This window comes from Mytilus edulis, chromosome 1, assembly GCF_963676685.1.
Source record: "Mytilus edulis chromosome 1, xbMytEdul2.2, whole genome shotgun sequence".
In the NCBI taxonomy this organism is placed as follows: domain Eukaryota; kingdom Metazoa; phylum Mollusca; class Bivalvia; order Mytilida; family Mytilidae; genus Mytilus; species Mytilus edulis.
Genome location: NC_092344.1, coordinates 57,506,641 through 57,532,769, shown reverse-complemented (window position 1 = coordinate 57,532,769; position 26,129 = coordinate 57,506,641). Strand labels below are relative to the sequence as shown.

Genomic DNA, 26,129 nt, shown 5'->3' with positions numbered 1-26,129 from the left:
TTTGTAAAATTTCAAATGAAGAATCAAAGCAACATTAAAATTTCTATTTCTAACCTTCAAGGGCTAGTTTGAGTAGTCTCAGGTTTATGCCGTTGCGTTTATTGTCGTCATAACTTTGTTAATAATTATTGTGTTTGTCATATGAAGCACTTTGGTGATTTTTTTCTTTTTTATAAAAATTATTGTGATTGTCATAAGAAGCACTTTGGTGATTTTTTTCTTTTTTATAAAAATTATTGTGATTGTCTTAAGAAGCACTTTGATGATTTTTTTCTTTTTTATAAAAAATATTGTGATTGTCATAAGAAGCACTTTGATGATTTTTTTTTTTATAAAAATTATTGTCATTGTCATAAGAAGCACTTTGGTAATTTTTTTCATTTTTATAAAAATTATTGTGATTGTCATAAGAAGCACTTTGATGATTTTCTTCTTCGTATCTATTTGGACGTTTGTAGAATTTTCTTTACGGAACTGTTGTTCATTGAGGCACGTTCTATAGGGAATTGGTGGTTTTCAAAGTTCGGTTGATCGTTAATTACTCCAAGCAGTGGGTTTACTTCGTGCTTTAAGTTTCTTATATATGGTGGACTACCATCATCATGGTTAAAATGGATGCCATCTGTGAAGTGAAATTGTTTGAAATTTTCATGTTCGACAAATTTTAAACCATATTCAGTGAAAAGGTCTGAAAGAATGTGGTTACATTTTGTTCTTTTTGATTCATAAGTTTTGCTTGAATTTGTGTTTCTGTAAAATATAGGCAATATAGCATTTGTTATGATGTTGCTCCCTGGAATGAGTCTCTGTGTAACTGATATAAGTCTTTCTGTGTGTTTAGCCACATATTCGGTGTACTATATACTAGGTCGTTTGATCCAACTTGGATAGCAATATTGTCGGCTTTAAGCTTTCCTTACACGCAAACATAGGAAGAAACATTAAAAATAAAGTTGTGTGGCGCTAATACGCTTCCGTATTGGACACCGAAAGAATTTACTTCGTTTAAGTCAAAGCAGAACTGATTTTTTTTCTTTCCAAAAACCACTGATATACAAAAGAGAGGCGAAAAAATACCAAAGGTACATTCAAAGTCATAAATCGAAATAAACTGACAACCACATATTAACAAAAAAAAAGGAAAAGGTCAACAGTACTAGTATCCCAAAACCGCGATTGATCTCACGGGTGTCCGGAAGGTAGGTAGATCCTGCTCCACATCAGGTACTCGTGTGCAATATGTTTATATTATGTGCAATTTTCGCATAAGCAAAAAAACAATAAGAAAACACAAAATTTAAGGTATTTTAGTTTACCGATTTTTAACTGAATAAAACAAAAATAAAACTCATATTTATAAATTCCGATCAAGTTGAAAAGATTTCCACTATATACATTATCATATATAACACATCTCCTTTTGTTTCTAATTTAATATCATATAAGCTCAAGATTTCAAGAACGTGACAGTATGGCAACTAAAGAAGTATACTGTAAGAAATGGTGGCAACAAAGATTGAAACAACAAAATAGGTGCCAAACTGCCACAATGCCTCGAATTCTGTCGCTCGTCAAGAAATATCATCATTCAAATCTGCAAGGATGAGCATGTGTTATTACTTTATTTGAATGTCCGGTGCGGACGCGTGACACGTGTGGTATTTATCGTTCGCCATGGGTTTGTGCAGTTGACGTATATAACATGAATTAGAGGAAAAAAGGGAAATGATCATGACCTCCTTATTAAACAAATCCATTTAAATAATATATGTTCAAAGAGAATATCTTTCCCTAAAATGACATGCAACATTTATTTTCTTTTGCATTCTTTCTTTTTTGGAATTTTAAAACTAATTTTGTAATGTTGAATGTATCCAGTAATTTTCCTTAAATACAAAAATCTAACTATCAACCTTCATTCATTCACGAATAAGTTCTTCAGATAAGAACATTGTATAATAAATACTTACTTAGATAAACCACGAATCTTTGATTGGCATCTCACAGAGGACACCATTTATTTAACACCAGAAATGAGACCGGACTATCTAACGATTATTTCTGTATTGTTCTACCTTAATTATGTTACGGTAAGGCATCTTTCTTATTTATTTACATATTCTTTCAATAAAATGAAAAAGATGCTGTATGATTGCTCAAATTCATGTATTTGGTTTTGATGTTATATTGGTTATTCTCATTGGATTTTGTCTAATGCTTGGTCCGTTGCTGTGTGTGTTACATTTTAATGTTGTGTCGTTGTTCTTCTCTTATATTTAATGCGTTTCCCTCAGTTTTAGTTTATTACCCCGATTTTGTTTTTTTGTCCATAGATTTACGATTTTTGAACAGCGGTATACATGTACTACTGTTGCCTTTATTGCTCATGTGACAACTATCCTATTGGACTAGAGTCCAAATTATGCCGATTTATTCAAGTCGCCTTAAACAATTTCAATCGGCAATTAATTCAATAACCAAAATGTCTAACTGGCAATGGTCATTCTCTGTATTATTAATTCGATTCGGTTTGTCAACTGGCGTCGTAAATACCATGATTGCTCAATTAAACAGATGTCAATAGATACTAGAAAGTAAGCAAATAAAGATTAACTGTTTGGTACTTTATTATTCTATGGACTTAGATCGCTGCAATCTCAAATAAAAAATAAAAGATGTAATGTACACACCTATGAGACAGTAACCGGACTACACAGCAACAACCACAAAAACCAATATACGATTACACTAATATTGCTTGATAGGTGATTAAGGAACAGACATAAGTAGGAGAAAAATATAAGTAATAGGACAATGTGATCATCACTGATATTAGGTATTATACAAAGCCAAAGACATACAGAGCTTGGCATTCAGTTTTAATCATAAAAAAGTGCAATGGAAGGACACCACAAATTCATCGTCAAATTGTTTTAAATGTTTAATTCTTTAATTTCATACGGTCACAAACTTTTTTAGTCTTAAGGTGGACGTACAGATGTACCTAACACCTTGACTGAAATAAATTTGGCTCGTTTAATTTTCACAAAATACTTCCTTTGACCCTTTGACAAAAATATAAAAATTTTAAAAACTTTGAACCACTGATTTTCTCGGAAAAATTTCATTGTATATATAGCAGTTTGACAAACACTAATTTTGATAATTGAGAAGCCTAATATTTCCGTAACTATACAATGGAATTAAAACGTTTATGCATGTGTTTATGCAACACCTTATGATGAGTTGTACTGAAAAAAGGAACCGATGATTACCTTTAATTGCATATAAGATAGTTCTATGTATCGGAAATTCGTAAGAGAGAGAGAGAGAGAAAAAAGTAAAAGAAAGTTTGAAAAGTCATATAATTCTGTAAATTGTAATGAATGATGACGTGAGTATTGATGATGATTGATGAGAGAGAGAGAGAGAGAGAGAGAGAGAGAGAGAGAGAGAGAGAGAGAGAGAGAGAGAGAGAGAGAGAGAGAGAGAGAGAGAGAAAAGTAAAAGAAAGTTTGAAAAGTCATATAATTCTGTAAATTGTAATGATGACGTGAGTATTGATGATGATTGATGAGAGAGAGAGAGAGAGAGAGAGAGAGAGAGAGAGAGAGAGAGAGAGAGAGAGAGAGAGAGAGAGAGAGAGAGAGAGAGAGAGAGAAAAAAAGTAAAAGAAAGTTTGAAAAGTCATATAATTCTGTAAATTGTAATGATGACGTGAGTATTCAGTCAGTGGTTGTCGTCTTTTGTTGTGTAACACATTTGTGTTTTCTTCATTATTTTGTACAAAAATCAGGTCGTTCGTTTTTCTAGTTCAAATTAAATTGTTTAACATTTTTCATAGTGGGGCTTTTAAAGTTGGCTTATGGGGTTTATGGCTTTGCTCATCGTTGAAGACCGTAAGGTGACCTATAGTTGTTAATTTTCGTGTCTTTTAGTCTACTAGTCTTAAGAGTTGTCTAATTGACAATCATACCACATCTTCTTTTTTTTTTATGGAAAACTGGTTGGTGACGAGTCCTGTTGATTGCACTTTATGGCAAAAACACTGGGAATATTGGAAAAACAATCTTTTAATATTGATTTTTAGAAAGGCTGATCTGGCAGAATTCTAAACAGCGGCCTCGTTATCATATAAGGGAGTTCTTGGGTTCATGTGAAACTGACGTTGATAATGCAAAGAATGATGTATTACTATCCTCTAACTTTCCCAGTAAAATTGCAAAGACTTGTGAAAAAAATATCATTATCAACAAGTTCGTGTAGAGTGGAAATTTAAATGAGTTTATTCTAAATTGTATTACTGAAAAATTATTACACCAGGGTTTTCGATATCACAAACTAGTCAAAACATTTACTAAATTTTATCATCGGTACAAGGACATCATTCGTAAATATAATTCAACATGCTGACATCTTGTACGTTCAGGTACTTCACATCCAATTTTTATGGTAAATATTCTTTACAAAGAACAAAAACGTCGGCATTCACTTCAAAAGCTTATAAAACATTTAAACAGACTCATTAAGAAAGGATATAGATAGTTTTTACGATACTGTTGGCAGGTCATTAAAGTTTGCATAGTTTGGCTTTAATATTGATTCACTTATATGGTCTTTGCATCGGAAATAAACACATGTATTCTACAACCTGTTAATGGCATGATATGTAGACGAAACGCGCGTCTGGCGTACTAAATTATAATCCTGGTACCTTTGATAACTATTATGTTCTTCTCATGTATTGTATGATGGTATTTATACTAAACCCCTTACGGGAGGGATTTTACTTGATATTCATATGATGAAGACATAATCTTTTAATCAGTTCAATTTAGGTCTGGAGCTGTCATGTCAGTAACTGCAAGTAGTCCTTTGTTAAATTATGCATCATTGTCATTTTGTTTAGTTTCTTTTGTTACCTATTCGGCCATCGGACTCGGACAATTCTTACCTGAGTTTTACTGTGCGCATTGTTGTGTGTTTGTTTTTTCTATATTGGAGGTATAGAAGGAGGGTTGAGATCTCAAAAAACATGTTTAACCCCACCGCATTGTTGCACCTGTTCCAAGTCAGGAACCTCTGGCCTTTGTTAGTGATTTTGTTATTTTGTTTATTTTTAGTTTCTTGTGAATACTCCGGAGATTAGTATGACGTCCATTATCACTGAACTAGTACACATTTTTGTTTAGCGGTCAGCTGAAACACACTTTCGGCTGCGGAAGTTTCTCGCTGAATTGAAAACCCATTGGTAATCTTCGGCTGTTTTCTGCTCTTTGGTCGGGTTGTTGTCTCTTTGACACATTCCCCATTTCCATTCTCATTTTTTTTTATAATTTCTAAATTTATTTAACAACTTCATAGAGAAAATGTAATTAAAAATACAGTATATAAAAAAGTTTTTTACAAATAACGTAAAATTGTAGACATATTTCATAAATCAGAAATTTATATTTTTAAAATAAAAAGTGTATTAATCTAATGAGTTAAAAAACCATTTTTTTATACTTTTTAAAATCAATATTAAATGTGCAATAATAAATTCTTGTTTATTTAGTAAAACAAACAATAGTAACCTGGTTTATCTAAGAACATTTCACTTCATGAAATAATGTGGGACAATCAGAACTTTTCATGTGGGACAATCAGAACTTTTCATGTGGGACAATCAGAACTCTAAAATATTTATAAGTGGGACAATCGAGAATAAACCGTTTTTATTGGCGGAGGCAACTGAGGTGCCCGGAGAAAACCAATGCATTTCTGAGCGAGTCGCTGACTAAAGAGTTTAACATAAACGAGTTGGTCTTATAATATGAACACTAAAGGGTTTTAGAAAATGTTTGCTTCGTTACAAATGATGTCATATCGTAGTAGTTGGTTTACAGTTATTGGTTTACAGTTATTGGTTTGACCCAGCAAGGGTTGAACTCACGACCGTCTTTCAATCGAGGCTAGAATGGAAATACATGTAATAACAACATAGTTGCATCCTTTTATCAGAAATATAAGATTTGATCGTATACATTTACTGCTACATGTATATGTTAGACTGATCACTTTTTGCATTTTTCCAGAAAGAAGTAACTGCTAGTAAGTATCTTTGCCATCGACTCTTTCGTAATGTTTTACCTTTACATCCCAATTTAAAAAGTTCTTATTTTATGATATCATTAAACATTAAACTTATCAAGGCACGATGCTATCATTTTGTTTTAATTTACATATTTTTTTCTGAACAGAAAGTTATATCGGTATCAATATATGAGGTAACTAGTTGTAATCACCGTTTGCACACGAAGACTATCGTCATACAAAATGTGTTTCTGTCAATATAACTACAAAAACGCATTCAATATTATAAACATTAAATTGGACTGCATTGCAAATGCTTCAATACGTCTTTGTATACATTTTCAACTGTTGCTTAATTCAGTCTCAATTTAAACATGTTGAATTATTGAAAACACGAAGATTTTACCCCTTAGCAATAAATCCGTGTTTTTGATTGGGTGGAAAGTTGTCTCATTGACACCCATATCACATCTTCTTGTATATCTATTGGCATAAAATTATTTTTTTAACGTATTTCAACTTCAGTTCGTATCTTGCATTCCAGCTACTTTAATGACCTGACAACTGATGAGTTTTGTGTAGGGGAAACGCGGGTCTGGCTTGACATTCAGTTAAGACATACATGTATTTGATTTAGATCAGTAACACTGAGCTTATTGGATTTGTAATGTTATTAATCATGTTTTCAAATCTTATATGAAACATGTACAGTCAGACTGAGTATAATAGCTTTTGACATCACACTTACCAATAAAGCAAGAACATGTACCATGATAACATGGTGTCTTATATTTTACAGTCGACGCATGCTCGCACATAAGTAAAGTTTCCAAATATTCAACCAACTGTATTGGTATTCTTGCTGTACTGAATAATACCGTACACACACATACGGATGTTTGTCAGTAAGTGTAATGTTCAATTAGAAAAATATGTATTGTTTACTTACACGACAACTGGAAAAGATACCGTAACATGTAAATGTATGCAAAAAGTGAGTGTGCGTTCGCACGTGGATATGTGTTAATTCACTCCATTTTATGACTGATTTATACAATTTAGACCATATGTTGTTTGTTATTCATTTTTGTGCACTTAAAATGTATAATTTGATTCAAACTAACTGTTTAACGTAGGAACAATTCCAAACAAAATCAACTTGAGAAAGATTTGCGGCTGTTCTTTTAAAGTCATGCACACGCTGCATATTAACTTTATAGATGGAAACACTGAGATAAATTAAGATGAGATCTTTGGAAGAGAGGCATACTGCATACTTGTAAGATATACAGTAACTACGAGTACTCTCAGATTTGCACTTCGTGTCTTTTTGTTGTAGGGATGTATAAGTACTGTGCCTCGTCCACTCTGTATTTTTGTTAGATGTATTTGTTTTGTATTTATTTCAGCCCTTTACCCCATCTTCTTATTTTAATGTAGTCAGGATGTCAGCACTGGCATGGTTTATATAACATTCATATACATCCATTATTAGACAAAAGGAACAAACAAAAAACTGTTCGGTAAAGTGGAAGACTCGTGATAATGTATTTTTATTTCATCAGGATATACAATGAAGTAGGTAGATGTATTCAATTACTTGCTGTTAAAAATGGCGAAACCTGTGACATGCAGAGTCTTCATACCACATTTACCAAGTTGGCGACATATTATACCGATGATTGGTTGACTGCACTGGACACGCAATCGTGTCAATGTAAGCATATTATCAAATCTTTTACTATCGTTAATAAAAAAAAAATATAAGACCTAAGGAGTCTGTGCCACTTATTGTAATTTTGCATAAAAATGAATTATTGCAATGCAGTAAGAATAAAAGAGCGGTGTGAACCAACATCGAGACTCATTTTGGTTCAGCTAATTTTCTATCTAAACATAGACATTTATGGTATTAAAAAAATAGGGAAAAACCAAAAGCACTTAAACTAGTAGGCGATTAGGGGGTATACCAACATATGTAACGAGTTGGTTGACGATTGCACTAATTTGGCTTTTTTTATATCTTGTTTTGCTGACCAATTTTGCTTTAGCAAAATGTAATTATCGGTGAATTTCATTATCCAATGACAACAAGAGATGCGAAAGATACAAAATGAACAATCAAACTCAAAAGTCGAAAATAAACTGACAACGCCATTGGTAAAGTGAAAAGGACAAACAGACAATTGCAAACAATAGTACACAAAACACAACATAGAAAACTAAAGACAGAGAAACACAAACCCCACCAAATATAACACTTATATTATATGATCTTGTTTTACAGTAGAAGAAGTTACTGAATCGTTGTGTACATCTCCTGATCGTCTTGGGCTGATATCTGCCATTGGTTGTTTTCCTCCTATCATTGGAGGATCCCTTACACATTCCAACTATTATATTTGTTCGTAAGTTTATTCTTTCTCTGCGTGTATATTATTATTACGATGATTATTATTATTATCAGACAGTCAACGGAATACATTTTTGTGATGCCTCCACTCAAAACAATTTATCCGTCAGGACATACATGCAGCTTTTATATCTTAGTTAGTAAGACTTTGTTAGCAAAGAAACTTTGTTTTGAGAATACGCCTGGTTCTTTTCCAAATAAGTCGGATGGTTTGGGTGGTCAAATGTATTATCTAGTATTTTCGGACCTTTTTAGAACGTTTATACATAATAAAAATTGTTGGGAAATTTCAGATTAGTTTCCAGTTTAGAAGTATGCACAGATCAATTCACAAACATGTTGGGCGAAAGCCACTGTGAAGATGGTAAAATTAAAGATGGTCTCCAGTCTTCGACAGCAAAACAGTGGATCCAGGATAACTACCCGAAAGTCAACTTGGATGAATGTTTCAAAGTGTACCAACCGGGTCAACCTGGCGGCGATTCAGAGTGTAAAGATTTTATATACATCTCAAAACATACACAAGACGCAATGGGAATTATGTATCTTAACAATATTACGGTCGTGAGCCAAGCTGTATACTGCAAGTATGTTTGTTAACAATAATTTATATGTACAACTTGTTATTTTGAACATACTTTTTGTGCATGTTGTTATGTACAGAATTTCCGTACAAGTTGTTATTTTGGATAGATTTTTGGACTAGTTGTTATTTTGTACAGATAATATGTAGATATTGTTTTTTGAACAGATTGTTTGTACAAGTTTTGTTTTTTTCACAGATTATTGGTATAAGTTGTTTATGTGTACAGATTTTTTGTATCAGTCAGAATGGAACAACCCTCTAAACTTATTGGACGACAAAAGAATATATACACATAACAGAGATGTGGTATGATTGCCAATTGTACAAAAATCAGCCAAAAACGAATCAAAGTTGATGTCAGCAACCCTTCTCACTTTGATTCAGCTAATCACTGTCATTTTTTCATAACTTAATGGCATAACCTTATGCATGGTACGTCTAGTTCTTCTGAAGACAATATAGAATATATATTTTGAAAGTTTAGAAATAGGTATATTGCTGGCGGAGATTTATTTCCCCGAGGGTATCACCAGCCCAGTAGTCAGCACTTTTTGTGCTGACATGAATTATCATTGATATGGTTATATTTATTAATTAACTGTTTACAAAATTTAGAATTTTTCTACCTCAGGCATAGATTACCTTAGCTGGATTTGGCAAAACTTTTAGGAATTTTGGTCCTCAATGCTCTTCAACTTCGTACTTTATTTGGCCTTTTTTTTTTTCTTTTTTTTTTTTTTTTGGATTCGAGCGTCACTGATGAGTCTTTTGTAGACGAAACGCGCGTCTGGCGTATATACAAAATTTAGTACTGGTATCTATGATGAGTTTATATATTATGGATGAAAATATACCTTGTGTCAAACTGCGAGCAAGTTTGTTTAGAACATAACCATGGAAATGTTGTTTTCAACAATTAACATAATGAACCAAAGATTAGAACGAATAGACTTTGAAGTGGGTGATAAACTCTTTAAACTGGACAAAAAACTTGATGAAAGATTCAACAACATTGATACGAAAATTTCAAACTTACACCAAGAAATCGACTCTGTAAAGAAAACTCAAAATGAACATGCACAAATTTTGGAAAATGAAGAAAAGCACCATTTTGAAATTGCCGACAGAATGAATTTGGTAGAAAATTACACCCGAGAAATTGATACAGAAAAAAATCAACTGAAAGAGGAGTATTTAAAACTACAAAGTCACTCGATGAAATACAACCTTATATTCGGCGGTATTGTACAAACTGATGAGGAGGAAAATACTGAAACTGTACTCAAGAACTTTATTAAAACAGAACTTGATATTCCTGAAGCGGATGAAATAGATTTCCAAAACGTCCATAGATTACGACCACGACGGGACGGAAAACCGCGTAATATTATTGCTCGATTTACTCACTATAAAGACCATGAAAGAGTGAAAAAAGTCGTTCCGCAGAAACTTAAACTAAAACCAAAATTTACAGTTAACCAGCAATATCCCACTGAGATCAGCAACCGTCGTCAAAAACTGTTACCAAAGCTAAAGGAACTCCATAGGCGTAATATCCGGGCATCATTAGTGTATGATCAGATTTTTGTAGACGGTCAACCGTTTGAACCAGCCCGTGAAGAGCCTCGCAACCCAATACACAGTAATCAGACGGGACACCGTTAGGATAACGCATCAGACAGTCGTAGAACGCTAAATAACAATGTAAATAAACTCAATATCACTTACCTTAATGTTTGTGGTTTAAAATCAAAATTGTTGAACCCTGCTTTGATAATTTTATTAAAAAACATGATATTCTGGTGTTTGTAGAAACAAAAACTGATGATTATGACGAAATTAAATTACCAACAGATTATACTCTATTTACTAAGAATAGACAAAAATTTAAAAAGAAATCAGGAGGTATTATTATCATTTATAAAAAGAAACTGTCACATATTCTTAAATTTATTAACTCAGAATCTGAGTTCGTTCAGTGGGTAGAAATTTTACACGGAAATTTTGATACGGGTAAAGATATCTTACTTGGGTGTGTTTATATACCTCCAGAATTCTCCAGATATTCATCTGATGAATCTTTTTCAGAGATTGAAGATGAACTTATTCGATTTTCAAATACTTCAAAAGAAGTAGCACTGATTGGTGATTTTAATTCTAGAACCTCTATTGATAGTGATCATGTTATACCTGATGAAAATTTACTAGAAATTTTACAGGTAGAAGACGATGTTATAAATAAATATATTTTTTTACAGAGGATGACCTTGAGGTCACTCCGATGTATTGTTATCGCTTAAATTTCCGTCATTCATAAATAATAGTCAAATTAGTTTTGGGTTTTCAACACCAGTGAAAAAAGTGCATTTTCATACCTGCGATTTCTGTTCTCCGGTTGTACGATGTTTCAACAAAATTATATGGAATCATTTCAGTTGTTGATTTTATAGTGGTGAAAATTTGACTGAATTATATCTTAATAAATACGATTTTATATGTTTAATTGGTGTTTCAGAAAGAGGTCAGGTGCTCTTGTTCATTCATAAAATATCGTTCATTCATAAATTTATCGTGAAATAAAAATCACTACACAGGTTATACGTGTAGTGTAAATGACCACCTGTAATCTAAAAATAGCGGTCTCACTAATAACGACAAGAAGAATTTTAGCGACAAGAAGCGTCAAGAACGGACAAGAAGAATAAATTAAGCGACAAGAAGACAATTTAGCGACATGAAAACTTCTCGTATCGCATGAGGATGACACATATCAAATGAACAATTATGTGTGGGACTTAGTTTTAAGAAATGATGTCAAAGTAACACTATAAAAATATTTTTAGTAAGCTGAAATATATATTTATTTTTTACATGTTTATGTCTTGTAAGTTATTTTATTTCTGTCCCATTTTTCAACATTAGCGTCTCGAAAGGTGAAATGTTTTAACTGAATGGTTAATTTAAATTAATTATGAAAATTGTTAAAATTAAATAAAGAAAAGTAATTATTGCCCAGTTACAAACACTACCAGGGGATAATCCATAATTACCCCCAACTTTAGCCTGGTAAACTTGTTGCCTCCTTGTGAAATATAAAACATATTAAAAATGATTTCCTGCTTAAGTCTTTGATTGATATAAAGTCAAAACCTTCTTGCTTTTCACTAGACAACTATGTCCTGTCAGGTTTAATTCTTATATATGTAGATGAAAATTAAGTCCCCAAAACATTAACATGGCAGCAATTGCTTTTACAGCCTTTAAGGCTTTGATTTTTTTACAGAAGAGTGTCCACCATGCACTTGCACTGCACTATAATAATAATAGAATAGAATTATCATATACAAATAGATGAAAATTAGATATACATGCAATCGTAATATTAATAATATATATAACAACAAACCAGTGTATTCTCTACGACTATTATTATATAAGTATAATAGTCCAAGGTATACTGATTTCTTGCACTACAATATAATAGTTATTACGGTGAGGTTGAATTTCCTGTCATTTATTCATCATCCAAGCACGAACTTGTATCAGAAAAAAAATATCTCTGTAAATTAACCCAAGTTTCAGGTATAGAGATGTGATCTGTTTCTGCGACATGTGCTTTTGACCATCCACAAGAACCTGCGGTCATCTGATGTTCAGTACTTCAGTACTTTGATCTTATCTGTTGTTAGAAAGTAAAAATGTTCCTCTACAAAGATACAGTTATGATCAAGGTAGAGTGAATAAATATGGTACTCTTCTTTTAGAACTATGTAAAAGATGTGGAATTTTTATATGTAATGGTCGTATTTTCTCAGACAAATTTATAGGTCATACTACATGTAGACTCCAGCGTAGTAGATTATTTAATTGTATCTCCTCACATGTTTGATTATATCTCTGAATTTAGAGTAGATGAGTTTAATCCCATGTTTTCAGATGTCCATAACAGTATAATATGTTTTACATTGTCTTTCAATACTGATAGTAATTACACTGATAAGGTAAACACAGAAAAAAATACAGGTAACACAGAAACTCACATTAAATGGGACTGTAGAAAAGCAGACGAATATTTTCAAGCGTTATCCAGTGTCTCAGGTAATTTACAACAGATTGATCACGTTTTGAGTAGTATTGACACAAATGATTTTACGCCTGAAAAGATAAACGGTCTAGTTGATGACCTTGGCAATGTACTGTTAGATACGGCAGAAGGAGTTCTAGGCAAGACTAAAAAAAGACCGGTTTATCCCGACCGCAAAAATAAACCATGGTTTGATAAAAATTGCCAAGACAAACGTAATGAGTTTCACAAGGCTAGAAACTTATATAGCAGAGCGAAATCAGGTGGTAATAAACTGGCAATGAATAGCAAGGCCAAGGAATACCGCAAGACACTTAACATTAACTATCAGCAGTATAAAGAAAAATGTTCGGATGAACTGAGGGCACTCTCAAAAAATGACTCTAAGAGATTTTGGAAGACACTTAAAAAATATTCTGGCTACAAAAAAGACAACCCCTCTATCAGTATTGAAGCATTTCATGAATATTTTAAAAACATGAATGCAAATGACGAAGAAGATCTTGACGGCATCGACATCAATGCGTTGTGTAGTGACCCCATTTATAATGAAATTTTAAATGGAGTCATTACAGAACAAGAGGTTGTGGATGCCGTTAAGAACTTGAAACATGGTAAAGCATCTGGTACTGACAAGATACTGAATGAGTTTTTGAAAAACTCTCCACCATTTTTTATTTGTATTTACACTAAACTATTTAATGTGATATTGGATACAGGTATAATTCCTGAAACTTGGACAGCAGGAATAATTATACCAGTTTTTAAAAATAAGGGTTGTCCAAAGGATCCAGATAACTATAGAGCTATAACATTAATTAGTTGTATAGGGAAATTATTCACTTCCATAATCAATACTCGATTGAATTTTTTTGCAAATGAAATTTCACTTATACATGAAAATCAGGCGGGTTTTAGAAAGGGGTATTCAACTGTAGACAATATTTTTGTGCTTCATGCACTCATAGAGCTGTATTTCTCATTTCGAAAAAAACTTTTTTGTACTTTTGTAGACTTTCGGAAAGCATTCGATACTGTATCAAGATCTGGTTTATGGGAAAAACTTCAATTGAGTAATATTAAAGGGAAGTGCTTTAAAGTTATTTTTAATATGTACCAAGGAATCAAATCATGTGTAAAATATAATGGATGTCAGTCAGATTTTTTTCCCTGTTTCGCAGGTGTAAGACAGGGGGAGAATTTATCGCCATTTTTGTTTTCAATTTTTCTTAATGACTTAGAAGACTACTTTAAGAATCTAGATGGGATTCCACTAGAAACTGTTAAAGAGAAGTTTCAAAGTGAATTGCACATATTTTCTGAATTATTTGTTATACTAGAACACACCCGTGATATCGCGGGTCCGTGACTGAATTAAAGTATATAACTATGCGCAAGCCTTATTTTAATATTAGTATTGTCATCTGATAAAGTCATGCCGATTATAAGATACGCAGTTTTCTCTGCTTTCAAATCTTTCTGTTTGAATCCGTCGAACTGGAACTTGTCAATTATTGGTAGTATTAATTAGTTGGAAAACAAAAGGTCCTGGAATGGAATATTTTTTAATCAACAGCATTGTCCTATATTAGTTATAAACTAAGTTGAATTCTTTGATTCGCTGTTTTACGTCATGCCCGCTAACAAAATTGAAAACTGGACTGCCTTATTTTAGTCCAGATTTTTAGTATTCGTATTGTTATCTTAGAAAGTTTTACTGATTAAAATGCTACAATAGGTAACAATGTGACAATCTAGTAGTGTCAACCCTGTGTATATGACCTGTGTATATAGCATATTAATCCTGAATACACCGTTTGGTGGTGCGCCTGTCAGATGCGGAACGTACAAATAAGGTAATAGGTAACAGGTGAATATACTATTGGTATCGGTATCGGACTCAACCCGGAACTTCTTAATTATTGGCAATATTAATTACGTGGAAAACAAAAGGGCCTGGAGTGGTGTAATTTTTAATCTACACCTTTGTACTATATAAGTTATATATAAAGTTGAATTCTTTGATACGTCGTTTTTACGTGATGACGGCTGACAAATTGGACCTCGTAATTTTAGTATTATAGATTATATGCAGATGATACTGTAATTTTATCTGAAACAGAAGAAGGTATGCAGAGATCATTAAATATTTTTCAATCATATTGTGAAAAGTGGAAATTAGAAGTCAATTTAAATAAAACAAAGGTGATGATTTTTAGAAAGAGAAAAAGTAAAAAGAAATTTAAATTTTTATTACAAGACAAAGAACTTGAGATTGTTGAAAAATTTTCTTATTTAGGTGTTATCTTTAAATATAACGGTACTTTTTTAGATACCAAAAAGAAACTTATTGATCAAGCACATAAATCGATGCATTTTATACATAGAATTGTTAAAAACATTTCTATAGATTTGCAACTGAAATTATTTGATTCCATGATAGAACCCATTCTTTTATATGGTTCTGAAGTTTGGGGTTTTGAGAATTTGAAATTTATTGAACAGATGCATTTGAAATTTTGCAAAAGAATATTAAAAGTTCGAAATACTACACCCAATTTCATGGTGTATGGAGAATTGGGAAGATTTCCTCTGCAAATTCGAGTTAAATGTAGAATGATTTCGTATTGGTGTAAAGTTGTAAACATTAGCAGTAAACTAAGTAGTTCTTTGTACAGGCTGATGTTATCATTGAAGAATCATGGCCATTATGTTTTTAAATGGATTGATTCTGTCGAATCAATATTTAACAACACTGGTCTAGGATATATTTTCATAAACCAAATGGGCTTTTGTGATAAAAATTATCTTGATCGTATATTGAGTGATCAGTTTATTACCTCATGGTTTGGCGATATAGAAAATTCATCCCGGGGACAATTTTATGGGACATTCAAAAAGGACTTTGGACTAGAAAAATATCTGATCAGACTATCTGAACAGAATAGAGGGTGGATAACTAAATTAAGGACATCGAACCTACGTATTCCAATCGAGACAGGCCGTTGGCAAAATATACCTAGACCAGAGAGAATATGTACCTTATGTCATAAATTTATTGGTGATGAATTTCATGTTTTATTTGTATGTCAACATGATTCTATTGTTAATTATAGAAACAAATACTTACCTAAATATTATACTATTAATCCTCAATATATTAAATTGGAAGGATTATTGTCCATATGTAATATGGAAGTCTTCAAACGATTGTCATTTTTTATTAAGAAAATTGCTTGTTTATTCTAAAATATCTACAATAATTATTGTATTTCTATATGTTTAGATAGTACTGCATGCTCATTTCGTCATTCAATTGTTTATGTATTATACTTTGACCTCATGTTACACATTAATGTGTCTGAGCGTTATCAATAAATCTTGATATCTTGAAACATTAAAGAGTGCATTTTGAAACTTTAGAAACAGGTATATGAACAATTTGTTTCATGCGTTAAACGACGACAATGTTTTTTTAGAACATTATAGAACATATATGGGACTTTAGAAACAGGTATTGATGAACAATTTGTTTCATGCGTTAAACGACGACAATGTTTTTTAGAACATTATAAAACATTATATATGGGCCTTTAGAAACAGAATTATTGACCTTATGCGTAAAACTGAAACCAAGTTTTAAAAGAACATTATAGGATGTATTTTAGAACTTTAAAAACCAGTATTGATGAACAAAATAATTAAAATATTACCTCATTTGTCGTGTTACAGCTTCGGGTAAAAGAATGGTATGTAATATAGAATGAAATTCAAAACAGTGTGGCTGTGGCCATTGATTGACACATTAAATTCATCCATTGACTGGGACAATTTACGTGAACGTTTGCATGTAGCGACCACTGCTCACTATGTACTTTTTAAAGACACTTAAACTATTGGGTCACCAAAGGTTCTCAACACCTCAATAAAGTAATTCGAAAAAATTAATCAGAAATAACACGATGTTTTGATTTATATCAATTATATAAATCAAAACATAAAGGTTATTCCTGATTATTTTTTCGAATTATTTTATAATTAAAGGCGTTAAGAAACCTTTGGTGACCCCACAGTTTAAATGTCTATCGTAGGTACGTCGTGAACAGTGGTCGTTACAGACAAACGTTCACGTAAATTGTCCCAGTCAATGGATGAATTTAATGTGTCAATCAATGGCCACAGCCACACTGTTTTGAATTTCATTCTATATATAATATGCAATCGCCATTTTTTTTATTGTTAAAAGTTAAAATGTTTAAAAAAGAGGAAAATTGTGTATCCTTTGGGGTGAAGAACAAATAATATCACTGTTATAAGGTTAATGTGAAATAGTTTAGATCTGTATTTCAGAAATTTTTACTACGCAATGCACATGCTTCAGCACGAAATGAGCAAAGCTGGTCATACGTGCACTGTGCCAGAACTGCAGCCGGAATTTTCTAAGATTCTGGGTTACCAAGGAGTTAAACCGTCCACGCTGTCGGAATGTCAAGGTTAGTAACATTGAGACTTTCTAGGTTATTTTCACTAAACATTAGGCAAATACAAAAAAATATAGCTCTGCTTTTAACTGTCTTTGTCGTGATATACATGAAGTATTGTAATTCACAAATAACACAACGACGGTTTATTAGGTCTTTCCACTTTTCCGTGGAAAGACCTATTGGTTTTCTTCTGATTATTTGTTCAGGCATCCGCCTGATTTTTTTCCTTCGTTGTTTTTGTTTTTGTTTCGCAAGATGTTACTTAGATATTTGGAATATGATATCGAACAGTTTATACGCTTTTGAAACTGACCCTGCTTAGCCGAATACTTTCCAAGTATCAACGGTCAAGTTCAAGTTCAAAACTTTGATTTTGGTTTGTTATCTCTTATTATCAGAAATCATATAAGATAACGACAAAATGTTTTCACAAAATTGTTAGTTACGACATGTCGTAACGCATAAATCTTAGTCGAAAGGGTACGTATACATTTGATGAGAGTTTTCCCCCTTTTTATATCTACTATCAATCGTATGGTAATGAACAATTGTTTTTTTTTAAATTCAAATTGTTATGTTTTTTTTTTTTGTTTAACTGCTGCAAATCGAATTACACATTCAAAGAAGTCCCTTATATCTGGGATACAATTTATTAAAGGTTGCGTGAATTTACGATACATAAATATGACGAATGCTAATTGTTCAGCAAAAATATATGTCTACTCGATTGCATACCATCATATATTAGTATCGATTGCGCAAATCTAAAGACATTTACATACGGGAAAAACCTTTATCTGAATCTGAGACGTATTCAAAAGCAAAAATACACCAACAAAGTGCGCATGCATGTGGCCTTTAGTGTTCAATTGTATATATTTGCACGTGTGTCTTGTACTACAGATCTGTACAAATATTACGCGTATTCTATTGAATAAAAGCAGCCAAATTGCCTATTCTTTAGGATATTTGTTTTATTATATTTCCTTGGTATTAAAATGTTTTTTTACTATTCCGCCTTTTTGATCATCTCTACTATTTAACGTTGTTTGTATATTTTTATAGGTCAAATGCAGAAAACGACCGCCGACTTCTGTCAGGATGAAGCTGGGGTACTACAAGTCATGGCACGTGAGCCTTACTGCAGACCATACCTCGAGAATATGAAAGATCCCAAAAATGACAAGTGCATGATGGCGAGACAGTTTGCCCTATGTTCAGAGACCCGATTACAATACGCTGGTTTTGACTGCAGTAAAACAATCCTCAGCACAACAAACATTGGCCAATATGTGCAGACCAACTATGGGATTTCACTTTCATCCTGCTAATTACTAATAGTAATAGTTATACTCAATTTGAGTTTGAAATAAATTGCTAATTTATGGTATATTTTTGTTTTCACTCAAAATTCATTATCATTGCGACCCCAAAAAAAAAACATAAATGTATTAAAACTTGTAGTTACAAAATCAAAAGCAAAAGCCAATAACTGAAATAACACAAAATCATTAAGAAAAAACTTTGATCTACGTTTAACTTTCCTATTCTAAAATCTAATAATATAAGTCAAATTTATGCGAACTCCAGAATTTTGCTCATCTTTTTCGCCATAAAACCGAAGACATATATTATAATTGATAATATTTGTTTCTGATAAAAAAATAACAGAACTTTGATCACAGATTTTATTTTGTTTTCTCGTAATACACAAACAGTCATTTTGTACAGGGTATTTTTATCAGAATAAACATTAGGATTTATCCACTTTAATAAGAACGTGGTCTTAGTCATTTCAATATATTATGCGGAAGATGGTCAACGCTAATTCTCCTACGTCAGAACACATGGAAACTAGGAAGTTCGTACGATATGTCAATTAAAAAGCTTTCATCGCCGCCCACGTCCTATTTTTTTATCAGAAGGCTCCGTTTGATTCCAGACAGTACTCTGTTTAAGAAATATAGGTTCATCATATTTTTAAATTACCTACAGAACTGAATGTTGATGAGGAAATGAAACAAAATAGTATATACATGGATTTGGCTATTATTTTTAGTTTAAATTTGGTCCTGTAAATCTGCAATTTTGTCGGTTCTTCTACCTCTTTGTGTAACAGGTAATCATTGAGCTTTCCTGAACCGGGAGTAAATAACGAAAAATGCTTCAGCCGCATGAAATATATAATTAAAAGGGTTTTTTTGGTTGTTTTTTTTTTAAGTTTCATTTTGTATTTTGATCTAAACCTATTTCAAAATCCTTACAAGTATAAACTCTGCCACTTCAACATTTGGTTTATCAATGAAAAACTCAGTTTTCATTGGAATGTAATGAGACTGATCCAAAATATATACTGTTTGAATATTACGTGAGTTTGGCATTTTTTATGGTCAAACACGAACTTTAAATTTTCTCAACATAATGAAATTTTAAAACCACTGAGCTTAATTCTGTCAGCGTTTTTTTTTTATGTTTAATCCATAATGGGAATCTTTTCAAAAACCATTTACAAACGTTTCAATTATGTTTCACGTACAAGGGTATTTTGATCTAAATTGAGCAACAAGACGGATGCCATTAATGAAACAGGAACTGCTTTGAAAATTCACTAGCTTTTTAAGAAACTGGATGGGGAGATTTATGCATATTGTTGAGGGTGTTGACGCCAACGTCATCATATACATGTAGTTCAAGATTATGATGATGAGAAGGTCCTATAGGGCACAGATTAACTCATCCACAAATCCCATTTTTTATGTAAACATTTAAAGTGAAATAAAAATGTAATTCAAATCATTCAAAAACATGATTTTAATTATGACAAAAATATGTAGAATAATTTACAAATGCAATCTATTTATACATAAATAAATATTCCATAAATGTGTAAGTTATTGGATTCGATTTATTCCATCACTTCACAACCTTATTCATCCTCCTTTTCTAATACAAAATACATATGATATTCTTCTTTTGGATTTTTCTCTTTTTGTTTTGGTGTACTTTCTATTTCTTCTGGTGTAATATATTCTCCCTCTTCTGTCTTTAATTTGGCATATGACTGACCGTTCTCGTCCGTTTGTAGATCTAAATACCCGAAATTTGAAACGCCTTTATCACTATCGTTTATTCGGTTATCCTCGGGTAAACTCGAAGTTGGAGATAAATAGTAATGATTTCCTGTTTTAAATCCCTCCTCACTTGGAGCACTAGGTAGTTTCCTTGATATGCGTGATTCGTCAATACCATGATTCTTCTTTTTGTTTGGTGAATTTATTGAAGGGACCATCTAGAAAATAAACAAAGGCTGAGTATAAAACTGGCGACAATAGATAATTAAATTATACATAAATGATACAACTTATTCATTTATACAGCTTGAATCCCTTGTTACATGCTACCGCTCTAAACCTCTTGCTACATGTTATATATGAATACTACAAATACAAAGAAGGAAATACGAATGCTGCATTCAAAAACCATAAGTGGAATAACAAACAGACAGCGCCAAAGCAAAATTAAGAAAAGGCAAATAGGCTAACTACATTCCAAATACACTAGTATTGTATCATAACCACATTTTGGTGTTGTTAAACAAATGATTGACATACCGGTAACAAACAAACAAAAATGCGTCCATAATACAAGGATGCCCCACCCGTACTATCATTTTTTTTTATGTTCAGTGGACAGTGAAATTGGTGTCAAAAAATAAAGGGAACATACATGTATGTACTAAGTTTCAAAAACTTTAACCTGCAGCGGTTTATAACCCGAATAACTATATAATGCCCCTTAGTGGGGCATAAAAAGAAAAAACAATTTTTCCTCTGAGTTTGTTCGTGTATTCTATTTTATTAGCCATAAACTTACTTTATGAACGTCTATTTCTTCATAAGCACTAGACCTCCGTCGATTGTGGGAAACTGATTTATACCTCAATGATTGGTCGGATTCGAAACTTGATTCTTGACTTTCAGAATTACGTTTTCTGCAACAACAAAATATGAATTTAACGCATGATTATAATATTGGTTGAAGATACGTGTCTGTGAAAAACTTCTAGACAAATGGACCAAAAAGTTTTGCATTAATTAGAAAAATTTATAAAACGATATATATGATACGTATAAGTTTCAGAATTTTATACAAGTGGCTTCAGGTGGGGAAAACCGGGATAATGTTTTCATTCATCATACGTCTGTATGGTTAGAATAGTTGATACTGAAGTAGTTCAATTTCTTCTCCGTGCGCTTTTACAGGATTGTCCAAGATATAAATAATATAGAAAATAGTGGAATGTGTGGGGATAAAACTAATGTTTGACGTATATATTTCACCATTTCTCTTACTCTTATACCTAAAACAGGAATCTATATTAAATGCTATATATAAAAATAAATGGTATACCTACTTGATTTTGCATTGTTTTCTACAATATATCACAATTAGCAGGATTATAGATAATAGAATCAACCCAGCTATGGTACCTCCTACAAACGGTAATAGTGATCCCGGGATTGGTCCGAATCCTTTGCTTTTAAGATTGTTATGGTTTGTTGGTGTAGTAGGTTTTCCATTTTGAGGGACAGTGGAAATATGTGGATCTGAAAAACCAAACTTATATGCTTGAAATCCATGTTGAATGACATTAATTTCTACATCTAGTTGAAAATATGCAGGATGCACAAATATCAAATCATCATGTCTGAAGTTAAGTTATTGTAAAAAAATATTTTCTTGTCTCTTCAATCAGATGGTGTTTTGTTGTTTTTTTATTCTTATCCATGTATGATATATCAAAGCCGAAACTCGTCCCGTCAAAATAGCGACTTTAAATCAGATATCCCATTTTGGGAGAGCGCGTGCTGTCTCTTCTGTTGGGAGGCCATATAGATAAGAATCCATCTACCGTATGGTTGTTATTCACCTACTGTAGTTGTTTGTCAGTGTAACCGGTTCCTTAGCAAATTGTTGATCATTTATTCAGTTACTTATTACTTGTGTTCCTGTATCAACCATTTATTTTTATTTTTAACATCAAATACATGGTACATTTCATGTAAAACAGGACGTTTAGCGTTTAGCAATTCTCAGGCAGCTCTATGTATACACATTTTGAAACCAAGAACTTAAATAAAGAATACTATTTATTTTAAAGAGAAAATGCACGTTTACCGCTGTTTTCCATCTCGAGAGTGTTTAATTTAACATTATGTTATATTCTCGAGGTTTTTTCTGTATTGTCTGTATTTGACCTTTCTTGTATTCATGCAGTATACATTTTGTATTTTTATAGTATAACAATTGAACTGTTAGTTTTTATCGATATAGTGCTGAATTACCAATAAAAGGGACATAAATGTATCGAGCTAATTATTATTTCCGTAATCTTATTAGTTGTTACTTCCCCTTATATGTTTCCTGAAACCAAGGAGGTTAAAATATACCTCATTTTCTGAAATTGAATACAAAATAACTATATATACCATTAGGACAAATATTCTGATAAAACTGTTTGACTTTTCCCATCTGTGACGACATTTTCCTGTTCATTAAAGAAGTAACTGGTTTACAGTTATCTCTATCCAATACTCTTTCTAAACAATGCATGGAATCGTCTATATCTCTAAAATTAGAAAAAAATTATATGAAAAAATTTTAAAAAGTTAAAACATATATAAACATTATTTCTCTTAAAATGTGAATTAAAAATAATATATATGAAAATAAGTACATGTAAAAATATAAATCTGTATAATATTCACTAATACTATTGTACAGTAACAAAAAACAGGGTTGTTGGACTACTAAGGGTCAAATCAGTTGGCTTTTCATTTTTCTTAAGCCATCAAGAATAGGGCATATATCTGCATCATCTTCTTGATACTGGGTCAGTTTACTAGAGCTATATTTCTCTTTCCATTTTGTCCAATACTTCTTTTCCAAGTCAGCAGTTTCACTTCGGGTATAACTGCCCTAATAGGGACAAAAATTTGGGGTTATTTTCTATGAGAGTACTCTCCATTTATCGGGATCTCTTAATGCATTTATTACAGGGTCCACACTTTAAACTTTCTAAAGTGTCATTTTCAGAGCATAATCACTGTTCTTGGGGGCAACGGGATAAACCATCAGCATTTCCATGCTTTGTTCCGGGTCTATGTATAATTGAAAAATCATATAGGTTATAGTCCCAGTAGAGACTAATATATATAATACCAGTGCTACATGTACATGTTGTATTGTAGTAAACATAATAATAGTTGTAAATCAAGAGACAAATGATTGATTGTCGTTTGCTTGACGTCCAGTGGCAAATATTTCATGCATATTCAGAATGACAGAGGGAGAGACAAAATTCATAACTGAGGTACAAGGTACAAAAGTGCTGACTGTTCATACTGTTGTGGATGTGCATACTTTTTCTTTAAAAAAAGATAAAAACACATGAAAAATTTAAAATGAACAAAAATTTAATATCCTTAAATATCTTACTGGCAAATATGGCGTCTATCAGCAGGACTGAAATGGTGTCTTCCTCGGTGGAACAATGTTTCATCCAGATATTGTGGAAGATTGTCAAAACAATTTAATGTCCTCATACAGCATCGCAAGCCAACGTTTGCATTGCCAATATCTGAATAATAATTATTATGATACATTTAAATTTAATTACTTATATTCTAATAAAATGAAAGTTCATCAGTTGAAGAATTCATTTTCAAACTGAAACCAATAAACTTTTTTGCCTTTCTTAATTCTAGCTCTTTCGAGACAAATAAAGACTTCAACTTTCTTGAATATTTTCGTTATTTTCATTCTTTTATATAAAAAAGGGGGGTAATAAAACTAATGAAAACTAATGTTTCAAAATGATGTATAAAATATTGCTCGAAATTTATTTTTTTTTTAGTTGAAAAAAATAGAGTAATTTATCTGTGTTATTAATAATAAATATATATAACTTTAAATATGGTGTATTGTTTTTGTTTTGTTTTGTTTGTATTATTATAAATGCATCATGATTTCATAGAAACTTTATTAATTTCTAAATAAAATCTTGTAAGCCTCAGTTTGTATATCCCCGACATCATAACACATGTTAGATCATTATTGTCAATATTTACATTATATGAACATAGTAATGATCAATTTTCATATTTCTGAAATTATTAAATAGTAATATAAAAAAAGGAGAAGGAGGGTGATTATTATAAAAATTACAAAAAAGTATGATATCTAACATAATTATGTTAAACAAAAATATTGTTGTTTGTTAATTTTTTTTTTATTTATTTTACTTGTAACAATGAGAATTAAAAGCAAAAACTTGAATAATTGTTTTTCTTTACAATATTCAAAATTTTGATTTTACATAACGGAATAGCAGACGCTTCTGAATGTCAAGCACAAAAAGTCATTATCCCGCTAATGTATACAATAAGGTTTTAAATTAACTTACTCAATCTAAATCCTGCACAAAATCGTCGCCTTTCTATATTTCTTTTCCTAACGTCTGCTCTTGCAGAAGGAAACATCATCAGATCCATCTGGGGAATTACTAGATTGGAGTCAAAAGCTAAAGAAGTTTCATTAATTTGTACAGAATTGTCTGGTGATAAGGAATCTTTATCACCATGTGTGGCTGGCACAAGTTCTTCATCCTTTTCAGGAGCAGAATGCGTATCATTTTCATCAGTCCTGTTTTGAATCGGAATTTCAGTAACAGTAGCCGATTCTTCGGAACTATAGCCAACTGTGGTAAAATGCGGATTCAAACTGGTTCCCGCTTTAGTTGTTTTTTCGTTTGGTGCAATGCTTACCGGAACAGGACTATTAGCAGTAGTAACTGTTGTCGAAGATACTGTTGTTCTATTTAATCCAGCTAAACTTTGGATTTCTGGAGTTGTTGTTGTTGGAGTTTTTGGTTTTCTCGGTTTAAAAGGTCGAAACTGACCACTGTAATCTCTAACCATTTTAGGCGTTAATATTTTTAGTCCTTTATGTCCACTGTTATTTAAAGTCATTGCGCTTGTGACAACCATTTCACTTTGGATTTGTTTTCTATGTAATTCTGGTGGATTTACTAATGATCCCGAGGTCAAATGTGAATCTGTAATTCCAAATGACACAGCAGAATTTAGGATAGGTCTTCTAGAAAATCCATCACTACCGAATTTTTTTTCCAAATTTGTTCCAAATGTATTCTTTCTTTCCCTTCTTTTCCTGTGCTTGACCAATGTCAATAAGTTAGAAATAGTATTTGCATGAATGTCGGAGTTGCTTGTACCCGAGCGAACGTTAATCGATGAATTACTTACAGTTGTCAATCTTAATTGATCCGACATGTTGATGTTCCGAACTTCCGGAATGGTCGCCACTTTTTGAAACTACCTAGTTCTCGTCTGAGTTGATAGGCTCTTTAGATTTAACATTATCCTTAAAGACATAACTTTTTGTAAGAAAAATTACATATCTTTAACG

General features: G+C 32.0%; 3 protein-coding genes and 1 long non-coding RNA gene across 4 annotated transcripts in view; 2 read left to right on the top strand and 2 right to left on the bottom strand.

Annotated features, from left to right (window-relative positions):
* Positions 1 to 26,129, bottom strand: part of LOC139485827 (uncharacterized) — a 971,519-nt gene that overhangs the window by 843,584 nt on the left and 101,806 nt on the right. The window lies entirely within an intron of this gene.
* On the top strand, positions 1,987 to 19,032 carry LOC139519701 (uncharacterized). Its single transcript, XM_071311928.1, has 8 exons — positions 1,987 to 2,090; positions 6,078 to 6,093; positions 6,875 to 6,980; positions 7,641 to 7,792; positions 8,363 to 8,483; positions 8,782 to 9,075; positions 17,509 to 17,651; positions 18,708 to 19,032. Exons 1-8 carry the CDS (start codon positions 2,034 to 2,036, stop codon positions 18,971 to 18,973), a joined length of 1,155 nt encoding a protein of 384 aa, XP_071168029.1. The 5' UTR covers positions 1,987 to 2,033; the 3' UTR covers positions 18,974 to 19,032.
* Positions 9,963 to 10,801, top strand: LOC139519694 (uncharacterized; the record flags this gene model as incomplete). Its single annotated transcript, XM_071311915.1, is given in 1 exon segment — positions 9,963 to 10,801. A coding segment is annotated over 1 exon segment (777 nt), but the record flags the coding sequence as incomplete, so codon positions are not given.
* LOC139520581 (uncharacterized) lies at positions 20,569 to 25,993 on the bottom strand. Its single transcript, XM_071313376.1, has 6 exons — positions 25,108 to 25,993; positions 24,141 to 24,282; positions 23,132 to 23,271; positions 22,057 to 22,249; positions 21,516 to 21,633; positions 20,569 to 20,931 (listed from the first exon to the last, which is right to left on the bottom strand). The coding sequence occupies exons 1-6, from the start codon at positions 25,991 to 25,993 to the stop codon at positions 20,569 to 20,571; spliced, it is 1,842 nt and encodes a 613-aa protein (XP_071169477.1).

What these genes read in the sequence shown, in the direction of transcription:
- LOC139519701 (XM_071311928.1), top strand. Translation starts at nt 2,034, where the DNA reads ATGAGACCGGACTATCTAACGATTATTTCTGTATTGTTCTACCTTAAT. An exon ending in AGCCAAGCTGTATACTGCAA is followed by an intron (nt 9,076 to 17,508) that starts GTATGTTTGTTA and finishes TCTGTATTTCAG; the next exon opens with AAATTTTTACTACGCAATGC. An exon ending in CACGCTGTCGGAATGTCAAG is followed by an intron (nt 17,652 to 18,707) that starts GTTAGTAACATT and finishes ATATTTTTATAG; the next exon opens with GTCAAATGCAGAAAACGACC.
- LOC139520581 (XM_071313376.1), bottom strand. Translation starts at nt 25,993, where the DNA reads ATGTCGGATCAATTAAGATTGACAACTGTAAGTAATTCATCGATTAAC. An exon ending in TTGTGCAGGATTTAGATTGA is followed by an intron (nt 24,283 to 25,107) that starts GTAAGTTAATTT and finishes ATTATTATTCAG; the next exon opens with ATATTGGCAATGCAAACGTT. An exon ending in AAGAAATAGACGTTCATAAA is followed by an intron (nt 20,932 to 21,515) that starts GTAAGTTTATGG and finishes TTTATTTTCTAG; the next exon opens with ATGGTCCCTTCAATAAATTC.